Raw genomic sequence first — 12,901 nt, forward strand, 5'->3', positions numbered from 1 at the left:
ATCAGATGCCTACATATGTATTATACAGCCAAACTAATCCTTGAAGTGTTTGTTCACACTATTGTAAAACGCATTCTCAGCAGAAACATGTATATCTGTTTTTCATTCTAAAAATCTGCAAGGACAGAGAATCACTGCCATATTTTGATGGCTCATGTTATGAAGTTCTGGTGGCTTCCGATTATCCCATCCATGTCTAAGCTGAAATATTGAAGTACATTAGATATAGATTTGCCTAAGAGTATAGTCATGAAAATATATTCTTGATGTAAGTATACGTTAGATGCTTTTTGATATCTTCATGTGATTGAAATGCATGACGTTGCTGTGATAACACCATGGTTTCTTGCTGTACATTTCAAGTTGGAATTGTCACTTTCTTTCTAAGCTCAGTCCTTGACAACCTAACATCCACCATTGTGATGGTCTCGTTATTGAGGAAACTAGTGCCTCTATCGGAATACCGAAAGTATGTCCCAATCATGTCCTTTGTTTAAGATGTTCCTGGCTAATAATGACATTCTTCATTAGATCATTTCTAAAATTTATATCATGAATATCATTATCTTTGATTTGACATGTTCGTGTTTTGTATAATCTGAATTAGTAACATTGTGGCAAAAAGCAGACTACAAGTTGTGGAGATTCAGGATTTGCTGGTTTCTTTACACTTGAATGATGAATGATCAGATAGGAACTTAAACACAAGAATGATGGAAGTATGAATCTCTTATTATGAGCTTGGTGCTACAAAGTCGAAGGAGTGTTCATCTTTAGTTTCAAAATTAAGGAAATTGTAATCAGCATTTTTTAAAGAAATGATTAGTTTGTATTTTTGATCTTTTTGTTCCTCTAAAGATTGTCTTTTTTTTAAGAAATGATGTAAATTGATCTATGTGATATAATAAAACATGATTCAGTTTTTAATTTGGTTCATAATTTGTTTTAGTATCAATTTTAATTGTAATTTCAATTGAGGATTATCTAAATCGAAATAGGCCAGATACGTTCGGCATCAGAACAATAGATGTAGCGGGCAAAAAGATTGATAGCTCAAAAATGTAAGCAACCAACTTTAGGGCAAAAAGTTTGGTAGCACAAAAATGTAAGCAACCAACTTCGGTAGCTCAAAAACGCAAGCAACCAACTTCAGGGCAAAACATTTGGTAGCTCAAAAATGTAAGCAACCAACTTCAGGTATTTCACTTGCTCTATTATGGTTGGTCTATCTATGAAGTGATCAACGTTTTACTTGTTGTATTTTGGTTGGTCTAGCTTTAAAGCGATCACTATTTTGCTTGCTCTAGGGAGGTCGGTTTAGTCATGAAGCAATTAAGAAAAAAGACGCTACATGATAGTTGCTTGATTACTAAAGCGATTGCCTAGCTGCTCTAGACTTGTAGAAATCCCACCTTTTGCAACTCGAGAGCGAGAGCCAAATTAAGTCGCTTTAAGGGTTAGAGCGACTCAATATGGGCTTTTGCAACCAAAAATGCATGGTCGCTTAATCCAACTTTTCTTGTAGTGATACCAAAATACGCCTATAACGGTTCTACTAGAAACCCTAAATAGTTGTAGCTCTCGGTCATCTTCCATTCTTCAGTTTACTCCTTGTTTTCTCAATGGTTAAAGCTGATTAAACAAAGGCTTCCTAATTAAGGTTCTGCAGCTTCTACCTCTCGGAGTCTAAGTTGGATTACTAAAATACACGTGGACATATAATTATTATCAGGCGGTGGTGCACCGCCGTACGTAGGTGGTGGATTATACTTGAACGGATTTCCCTTTCTTAAGGCTCAAGTTTAATTTATAAAGCTTATTCCTACTATAGCACCTACTTGAATTCTTATAAATAAACATACAAGCTCTCCAATTCTGTGATACAAAGATATATAGAGAGCGAGAGAGATAGAACTTGAGAAATCAAAGTTAATTTGTGGATCGTTCGAGAGAAAAAATAGAGGCGAAGATGGTGTTAAATAAAGGAGTATTACCTCCAGGTTATAAGTTTATGCCAAGCGAAAAACAAATAATTAAAGATTATCTGGTTAGAAAGGTCCAAAACACTCTCCCGGATGTTAGTTGGTTTATCTTGGAGAAAGACATCTACAGGTATTCAAATCCGTTCCTCCTGTTTCAAGAGATCCAGAGAAACCAAGGATACTTTTTCACTCCCATAACCAAAGTGAGTTCATGTGGTAAGAATGTGAATCGAAAAACCGGAGATGGAACATGGAGTGGACAAAAACCAACAACCCTAAAAGATGATGATAAAAAACCAATTGGAACGAAAAGAATGTACAACTTCGAATGGAATGTTCCCAAGGAAAAGAAACGTGAAGTTGAACGTGAGAAGGGTCACTGGATCATGCATGAATATTCGTTGCTCCCCGATTATTACACAAACAACAATATAAAGGTATGTATATATGTTTTAACACCTCTAGATCATAATCTAGCTAACGATATTAATACGTATCTTGGATTCTATATATATATAATTAATTAATATTTATCTTGTAAAAACAGGCGGATCCCGAGTATGTTTTGTGTGAGATTAGATGCAAAATACCGATATTCGACGTCCATGGAGTACGACAAAAACAACCACAATCTCAACCTGTAGCAAAGAGGCAACGAACATCTCCCTCAACGGATGCAGTGCCTGCTGTAGAGCCACCAGCTAACAATAGATCTTCAATATCATGGGTTCCATCACCACTGCCAGCAGAAACATCTACATCAAAATTTGTGGATTTAGAGGCAGCACCAGTTTTCAATAACGTAGAATCATCATCAGATTGGGTTGCATCATCACCACCAGTTTTCAATAACGTAGAATCCCATTTAAACAACGGAAAATTATCAGAAGCATCTGCACCAGTTTTCAGTAACGCAGAATTATCAGAATGGGTTCCATCACAACCACCGGCAATGAAGACAACGGATCCTTATGTGCCTGTGCCAGTACCACCTGCACCAACAAGTATGCTTTCAGCCTCGATGCCTGACTTTGATGAATTTCTCAATGATGATGGATGGGAGGAGTTCTTTTCCTTCGATAATAATGGTTTACCAGCTGTTAAAGATAGCCTTAACACTACTACTCCAGATAATAATGAGTGGGAAAATCTGGATGATCTGTTACCAACTTCTGAAGATAAACTTAATAGTAGTACTCCGCGGGATAACAGCTATACCTACTACGACTCGAGAAAGGTATTAAAAGCAAGTGATTCTGAAGCAGTGAAGATTTCCAAGCTTGGATGGGATCCTGTTGCTTATAAAGCATATTTCCCCAATTTTGAACCCATGTACTAAACGATCGATAAAGATGTTATAATTCTACTGGTCAAACTATCAAACAGTTGTAATAGAATAGAACTACGTTGGGCTTGATCCCATAATGGGTACGTAGGCAGCCGTGCACGGTGCAGTTCCATAAATATATAAAAAACTATTTTCTCCAATTTTATAAATGTAGTATATTGTTCAGTTATTTCAATTCTTCTTAGCTTTACATTTTATTATATATTTTGCGAGGCTGCACTTTGCACTAGTTCTGTAATTTGAAAGGTATTCTTCTCGAGGACTGCACTTCGTATTTGAGTTTCAGGTTGCGGAGTTTGCAAAGCTTATGCTTGGCAATACTAGCTTGGAGTGGTTCAGAAGCCATACATACCCCTTGTTTAGTCTGTATGTCTTCTTAATGTGATGTGTCCACAAACATGTTTAGCTAATGGTTATCCACAAATATAACTCTGTGGAATCCGTAGTCTTTTCAAAATTAACCCATTAGCTTCTTATCAGAGTTGGAAACTGATTCCGAGGAATGGAAATTTCTAAATGAATATATTCTCTTTCGTGTTGAAAATTAAGAACTCCGAGGCCCCAATCGTTCACTATAAGTTCATGGGAATTAAAAGAACAGTTACAATAAATTGAGTATCAATTATTTTCTCCTTAACTCACTGTCCGTCCACTGTTTTCTCCTTGGTTTAGTAGACTGCCTAAGCTACATAGGGATCACTTGTGGACCGAAAAGAATCCCCAAACAAAAAGAAAGAATCAAACGTCGGGTGCAAGGACACTGAAATTAATTAATCGATAACTACTCATTCAAACTATGGTGAAGTTTCTCACATAGTCATTTGCTCCGGCTGCCATATTTATGAAAGATGTATCACTTATCCTGATCCAGAAAGTATTTAAACTTAGATCAATTGCTCAAATTCAAGGATGTATACAAACTTCCATTTTGAGGATTTACAAACTTACTATACAAAGACTAGTGTTGCTCGTAATACTACTGTGCATCGTAATGCACTAGTGCTGCTCTTTTTCTCCACAACAAATGCCTATTCATCTGGTGCATTGAGATAAACACAATAGATATTCCTAACATAAACTTTATCGTGAGTCTATGCTCAATTAATGCAGCAGATGCAAATCCTGTAAAAAACGTCGAAACATAAGAGAATTATTTCTTTAGTATTGAGTCTGTGAAAATCAATGTAAGCCCTTGTTAAGAGTGAATGAAAACAGCATAACACTGGGATTAACAGTTACACGGGGTATAAAGTTCATCACAGGCCTTCAGTTTTTCCTATTGGTTCAAAAAGAGTTATTAAAATGTAAAAATTTAAAATATGGTTAAAAAAATGACGTGGAGGTCATTGCGAAGGTCTAAATAAGCTTCAAGACCTTCATATTTATTTTGGCACCCTTCCTATTTAATAGGACCCACTGTTAGAGATGGATTTAATGTAAATAAGGGCCTAAAATCCTATGTGTCATAAAAAAAATAAGACCTTCACCCTCTATTGGAGAAGCTCTAAGCATTTGCACATGCACCATAATAAATTGTTGTATTTAGTGCCTTAGATACAAGTGTTAGTCTGGTATGGGCCTGATCCCTTTAAAGCCCATGTAATAAACTTTTGTTGCACCAAAATTTGGGCATCATGAGAATAACAAGAAAACCTATTTTCTTTTGTTGGCAAGAAAAACTCATGTAATAGAGAGAGAAAGGGACGTACCAAAAGGGGGATAGAGTTCTTGAGAGGGGATTAAGAGAAATACCTTATAACCTTATTTAATTGTAGTGGAATCATTTCGTTGTCTTCGCAAGTGGATGTAGATCATCTTGATCGAACCACTATAAATCCATGTGTTATGTGTGCTTGATTTTACTCTGATTTCATTTCCATTTTCAATTGTTGATTGATTGTGCTAGATTGTGCCATTTGTTATAACAAATTGGTATCAGAGCTCCAGGTGGGAGCGGTCTAGGACGGCGGCAGAGTATGAGATTGAGAAATTTGATAGAAAGCATGATTTCAATTTATGGAGGCTAAAGATGAGGGATGTTTTGGTACAACAAGTTTGGTGAAAACTTTGAGGGAAAAACGGGTCTAGGAAAAACATTGAAGGATGAGGAAAATGATATATGAACTCATGGAGAACGCACATGGATTCATTTTATTGTATTTGAGCAATGAGGTCTTGAGAGAAGTGGCGACAAAAATGATTCCGGATGGGCCATGGAACAAATTGGATAAAAGGTGTATGACTAAACCCGTAACTAATCGTTTATATCTTAAGAAGAAATTACATACTCTTAGAATGCATGAAGAAATGTCTAGTATAGATCATATTGATGATTATAATAAAATTCTCTTAGATTTGGCAAATATTGATGCAAAATTGAATATGAAGAACAAGCATTTGGTTTGATTTGTTCCTAACCACCATCTTATGATAATTATATTGATATCCCGTAATTTATGGAAAAACCACAGTTTCCATGGAAGACGTTAAAGAGGCTTTGAACTCTAAAGAGTTAAAGAAGACGGGTATTGATGGTAAATATAATTCGGGAGATGAGTTGCTTCTAATAGGAAGAGGAAACTAAAAGTGTGGATTCGATAGGCGTAGATCAAAGTCAGGGTCTAAATCTAAATCCGGTAAATTCTATTGCTTTCATTGTAAGGAACAAGGTAACTTCAAGAAGGATTGTCCAAAAAGGAAGAATGTTGAGAAGAATACTAATCTAGGCACCACAACAAATATTGAAGTAGAAAGTGATGATGGAACGCTTCTCACGATTAATACCGAAAGCTCAAAAAATGGGTGGATTCTTGATTTGGGGTGTACTTTTCATATGTGTCCTCAAAGAGAGTGGTTTACGACTTATCAAGCTATAAAAGGTGGTAAAGTTCTTATGGGAAACAATGTCACTTGTAAAGTGGTGGGTGTAGGCAAAATTCAAATTAAGATATAGGACGGTATGGTGAACACTTTAACTAAGGTTAGGCATGTTCCGGACGTGAGAACAAATCTGATTTCTTTGGTACACTTGTGCTACTCAGGGAGTTACTTCTAACTCCATCTTTGTTAATTTATTCTTAGGTTGTTTACAATCAGCTGATGTGTTGAGGTAGATTAAACGTTTTGAGGTAGCTCATGCGTGCAAGAACCAAGGAACGAATCAGCTGATTTGAGAATATGAAATGAAGACTCCATTTCTATACCATTAGCTTCCACTAAGTGTTAGACTATCTAGAAGGAGAAGTGCTTTTGAACATAAAGAGTCCTCTCCATCCTAGTTAGCTCTGGCTATCATGAGACACTATACTTATCGGCATCCTCGCCAACTCACATCTAATCCAATTCTTAAAGTAGATATCTTGCAACAAAAAAAAAAACATCGAACTTAAACTGAAAACCAATTTCGATTCACGGATTATAAGTTTATTTATGAAAAATTTACCGAAATACCCCTCATCTCGGCTGACTCGTATCGGCTTGATCTCGGCCGATTCAAGTGATATTTCCGTCACCTTTCCGACTCGGAGAAATTAGCTGTTTCGTTATATCATGGGATGAAAACAGAATTTTCGACGAAATCTCGATCATCTTGGCTAGAATGACTACACTGATCCAGACCCGATCCTTGATATGTTGGATTTCAAAATTCGCATCCACGTCCAACTTATTAGAAAACTTTCCAGGCACTTACCCGCAAAAAATACGGAGGATCCCGAATAAATCCGCAGAGTCCGTGCCAGATACTCACCCCTAAGTTATAGGATCAAGAATTTTTGCCCCAAAATTATTGGCCCATTTACTTTGTTTGCAAAATCTAAACAAGAAGCATGTTTTGGAGCCCACTACGAGCGTATGAAAAAGCAATTTCATTCTAGACTTCCAGTATTTCACCTTTACTCTTTTGGTAGCGGAAAAAAAACCCAATTTCATCTCTGTTTGTTAAGGATCGAGCAAGAGAGAGGAGAGCATAAACGCGGAAGCATAAACGCGGAAGCATAAAAGACTACATTGATAATAATTCGGTGTATCTTTCTTATTAATTCTCTAGCTATTTATACAATCACAAGACTTGACTCTCAAGATAATTCCCAATATAACTCTCACAATCTAAATACATATCTCCTAAATATAGACTCTCATATATTATTTCCTAATAATTGCTCACAGGAATGTGTTAAGAGGATCAAAGATGACGAAAGTGGCCAAAACAGTACTTCATTACTGACAAATACTAGTCAAAGAGAGCTTGCTTCTGAGGCATCATCTTTCTGTTCATGGTCATGTTGATTCAAAATGTTTGGTAGTCCGAAATCCATCAAGGTTACCAAGTCTGGGTCTAGTTGGATCAATATTATCTTATACAATTATGATGAATCTTAATATTGGTGAGAATTGATTTTAATGAATTTTGTAGAATGGTTTCATAGTAACTTCACAATAAAAAGTGGGTTCTTCTCTTTGTACATTTTCCAGCTATAGGTCTATTTTTTTCCAGGCTACCCCAAATTAAAAGGTGCTAAAAACTACTTTCATATTAGACATGGCAGGAAATTCAGTTTCCTTATTCTGAATTAGATCTTACTTCTTCCTGGTAGATTAATGCTCGATGACTTCTTGCTGGGGGATACAGGTACTAAAACCTTTTAGTAGTTTAGATTTTAGATGGTTTATACTTTAGCCGCCTAAGGTAATTTGTCCCAAATCGTGCAGATAAGATATTGAAGTTCCATATGTAATCTCCAAAACTGGAACCAGTGCCACAAAATATGATTGAACTTTGGGCCATATATATAGGTACGTAGGCAGCCCTACAAAACGGAGGGTGCAGTCCCAAAAAAGATTTGTCTTATATTATATGGGTACGTTGGCAGCCGAACACACGTAAGGTGCAGTCCCAATTTTTTAATTTTTTTCTTCAATGCATGCGATGACTCGCACTTTGGGCTAGAGTTTCAGGTTGCGCAGTTTGTAAAGTTTAAACTTAACCCTGTTGGTCTTAATTTGTACGTCCTAGTTGGATTTCCAGTGCAGCATCTTTCAAAGAAAGATGGGAAATTATCTCCCCCGTAGTGAATATATTTTCTGCCACTGGTAAGTTTCGCCATTGATAATGGAGAAAAAGCCGCACGATTGATAAAACATAAGGAACGTTCTTAGGAACATGATGTTTTTAGTTGAACCAATTGACGCATGTTTGTGATAAGCGTCACGTCAGTCAATCGAAGGTGTAACAAAGATTTTTAGTAGTGAGGAGCAATATAAGCCGGAGGTTGTGGTGATGCCTAAACATATTTAGGGGTATATTCAATGTAGTCAGTATCGGCCGATATATCTGGGATATTTCGGATATCGGCCCAGAACGATACGAAAAGAAGGATATCGGGGATACGATATTCGCCCGATAATATCGGCCGTATCGGTCGAATATCGGCCGTTTCGGTCAAATATCGTCCGTATCGGTCGATACGAAGTTTTCCTACATTTCCAGATATGAGACGGTATTGGTCGTTTTCTATAAAGTTTAAGGGTAATTTTGGCGAAGAAAGTCTTCCGGGTGGTAGTAGAGGTGCATGTAGCTCTCGAAGCAAGTCTACTAAAGTTACTCTTGTTTTTTTGATAAAATTGATGTTATCTATTATATCTTATCCGAAAATGTGTGGACAAATGTTTAATATAAAATTATAGTCTCTAAATCTAAAACCGATATTTCAACGATAATATCCCCGATATAAAATCGTACCAGTGTATCGGTCCCGGCCGAGATGAACCGATATCCGATATTAACTACATTGGGTATATTGATGTGATGATTATTTAGAGATAAATGACATATACGACGGCTACATCAATCCTCCTAAACAGATGTTTCTTCATTGTGTTAGGAAATAGAAATTCCAAGCGTGTAAACGCTATGTGTGACTGATCAGTGTGTGAAATGTGTGTGTGTAACTGTCAGGTGTCAGTTTGTAGTTGGTGTGTGATAGGCTGTGTTGGATTGGTTACATGCTTAACCAGTCATTCATTTCAGGGGTTTCTATTGTGTGAATTCCTAGAAAGTCTGTAAGAGAAAATCAATTGAATAGAAATCAAAATTATCTTGAACCTGTAGAGATTGTCTAACGACATTTACTCTCTCAACATGGTATCAGATACTGAATCACAACTCTAATTTCATTCTTCCTTTTTCAAATTTGTTCTCAATGACAATATCTGATAAACACATCCTCTCACCATCAAACCCCCATCCAAATTATCTGCAACCAACTATACTTTATAAAAATCTCAACTGCCACTAGTGGAAAAGAGGCTATTTGAGTCATAATGTAACGACATAAAAACCTAATGTCTCAAAACCACCATACTCCGAACGCGTCGTTGTCTAAAGTCAAGTCGTCGTTATAGTTTGACTTTAGTTGACTTCTAGAACGACACAAATGATTTTGTTGCTGAATAAAGTCAAGTCATCATAGTGATTTGACTTTAGTTGACTTTTACAACGACTGTTGGTTTTGTTTCACTGCTAGATACATTTTTGGCGCGAAGATTTCCGCCATTTTGTGCGGTTAAATATAATTTTTTTGTTGGAACGGCTAAGATGAAACAAGTGTCCCTCGTTATTACCGAGTCCTGCTAATGGGAGAGAAAGAATGGATTTGAGGAGGGAAGGATTTTGGGAAGGAAATCCTTACTTTTAGGGGAGGGATTGACTTTCTAAAACATGGGTGAAATGTCTAAAATATCCTAGTTAATTTCACTAACCAAACATGTACCTAACTATTTAATCAAAAACACACTAGAGCAGTTCGTGGATGAGTATCGCAACCACATGTTCGTGTGAGAATTACCATCACAGAACGCGAAAAAATATGAACACGAAAGGCATAAACCAACAAACACTAAACATCCTAACCCACCATTGAAATAAGATGATCCAAAACTTATAGTTAAAGTTCTCTCTTAATTGATCTCATAAACTTGTGATACATACAGTAATAGAAGATCAAAAATAAGCAACAATTAACAAACGGACTAATAAAACCTTTATTCTTTTTTGAAGTTCCGAAACTTTGTTGTTGTTGATCATAAGTTTTTTGATGGGACGATTTTTTCTCTGTGTACTTGGTGTTGGAGTAGTTGAGATGATATTGAACTTGCGTGAGAATCATGTTGTTTGAGATTGAGGATTGGTTGTTGATATTTGAAAGACTTGGAGCTTTGATGGGCTTGGTACATTGGAGATTTTTTTTGAGCTTGAGTGTCTTTCGTCTTGTAAAGATGATGCTTCGTGGATTGTTGACGTTGGAGATGTAATGAACTATCGTGTGTGGTTTCTAAAAGATAACTTCCATTTCGCGTACTCCATTGTTGTTGAGGATTCTTGTTATTCATGAGTGAGCGTCTTTTTTAAAAATGATTTTGACCTAGAAGATAAAGAACATGAAATATTTTTTTGGTAATCCATAGTTGTCTCTGTTCTTTACTAGTGTGGTTGAATCCTTGAGAAAGCATTGGATGTTCGAGTTGTTTCTTCAAGTCTTTCTTCTTTGTTAGCTTTGATAGTAACCGTTGGTGCTGATTATTTTCTTCCAAGTTCCATGTTCTTCGTTTGTGTATGAGGTTGATTCCAATTCATGCGATATGATGGCTTTGCCTCTGTCCTTCATTCTTATGTTGCCTCTGCCTCATCTTTTCTTCTCATGCGGTGGTATAATTGCTCCAAGTTGTGGATGCAAAATAATTAAGCGAAATAATCGCATACTCCTTTGGTTATGTCATCCTATTTATCCTGCCTCGGCTTCCTGCATAGTATTGATTCTTTCGTGTTTTACCATGTGATACTATTCTATACTTACAAAAATTCGGAAAATGCTTGGGAAATTATAACGTTTATGTGATGGTTATGCCATGAAATGTGTATGCGATGCTTATGCCATGAAATTCTTTATGCAATGCTTTCATGATGAGAGTGTGATGCTTATATGATGAGAATACTTATCTATTATTTATGGATTGTGTAGATAATGTTTGTGTTACTTAGCTTATTTTGCCGCGCTAATGTAGATGTTACTTCAAATTTCTTCCATTCTTCATTTCTTTGGCTATGTCTTTAGTATATGTGTTCCTCTTCGCGCACTTATTGTTCCTCGCATGCTCATTGGATTGTTCTTCATATTCCGCACCTTTGTTATTTTTCCATCTTTAGTTCATTGTATCGTATTGTATTAGTGCCTCTCTTCCTTATTCTTGCACTATTAGTATCGCATAATAATATTATAATCACAATATGTAGGTCTTTCTGTTTCTTGTGTGGTCTTATTTCGCCTCCCTATATAGAGGTCTTATTTTTCCTCTATTTGGTTTGGCGGAAAAATCGCAGGAGGTCTTTACATTTTCATGTAATGACCCATTGATATTGCCTTATCATCTTCTTGTATCATTTCCTCTGCAGGTTTTATTGATGTGCAAATACGACAAGCCTGGTACTCCCGTGAGTAAAAAACCTCGTGATATTTACGTCTTTGACACAATTCATCTCCCTAATGGAGGGTTCCGTCCTTTATATTCCCCCTAACTGTCCCTTCAAGTAAGCTTACCCCTACCGGGTTAAGGTGGGCTCCTTCCATCCAGGGATGCAACAATCAGTTGTTTTCGCGGCCTTTTATCCCTCCAACGATATGGTTTATGGTTACAAGACCACACCCTTAGTGGGGTTTCTTTGGACTGAGTGCATCATAGTAAAGACTTGTCAAGAGCGTCCAGATTCCCCAGGAAATCTTGACTCAAGATTCAGGGTCTGTGTAGCTTTCACCTGAGTCATGCTAATAGGTTTTCCCCAAAAATATGATACAACATTTTTCTTTCTTTTGGGATATCACCTACTTCATCTTCTCAGCATCGGGCAATTCACTTTTACCTTCATCTTCGCATTAATTTGGTGTTATTCTTCTCCTTTGGTGCGGTTTTCCTAGTGAGTTTATAATGAAATCCATTATTGATTCCTTATGGTTGCTTTTATGCGATGTACTTTTCTTTGAAACTTCCATTGATGTTGCTTTATCACCGCTCTCCTTTTTCTGTTCTTCTTTGAACGACTATTTGTATATAAATTGACTGCTCCATTGTAGTTTCCTTTATACCCTTCCATTTTTGCTATTGTCTCTTTTTTCTTTGTTGGACTGCTCATTCTCCATGACTTATTTTGGTTTTGCCGAGTGTTCTGTTATCTCTTTATCCATTTTTATCTTTTACCAATGATTCGATCTCCTTTTTCTCTAAATCCTCTTCATGCTGGGTGGTTGCATCTCAATATGGACTTTATTGGTTGATGCTTGGTTCTGTCTGTAGCTGCCTCAAGTATGCTGGTTCGTTCTCGACCATGTGCATCTTTATTTCTTTTGGGACATCATCTCCTTCTTCTATCCTTCGTGACAGTTGCTTACAATGAAAGCTAAGATAGCTTAGTAACAAAGAATTCAATATTCACCGTTAGATGAAATCCTGATTTAAGATTCAAGCTATGTCTGCTTAGTAATAAAGCAATCAATCTCCACCGTAGATGCTCTTAGCTTGT

The 12,901-nt window shown here is 36.6% G+C and overlaps 1 protein-coding gene across 1 annotated transcript; it reads left to right on the forward strand.

Moving 5' to 3' along the window:
• The first annotated feature begins 1,969 nt into the window (after positions 1-1,969).
• LOC113280381 (NAC domain-containing protein 2-like) lies at positions 1,970-3,321 on the forward strand. Its single transcript, XM_026529012.1, has 2 exons — positions 1,970-2,419; positions 2,530-3,321. Exons 1-2 carry the CDS (start codon positions 1,970-1,972, stop codon positions 3,319-3,321), a joined length of 1,242 nt encoding a protein of 413 aa, XP_026384797.1.
• Positions 3,322-12,901: the final 9,580 nt, after the last annotated feature.

This window comes from Papaver somniferum, chromosome 5 (genome assembly GCF_003573695.1).
Source record: "Papaver somniferum cultivar HN1 chromosome 5, ASM357369v1, whole genome shotgun sequence".
In the NCBI taxonomy this organism is placed as follows: Eukaryota; Viridiplantae; Streptophyta; class Magnoliopsida; order Ranunculales; family Papaveraceae; genus Papaver; species Papaver somniferum.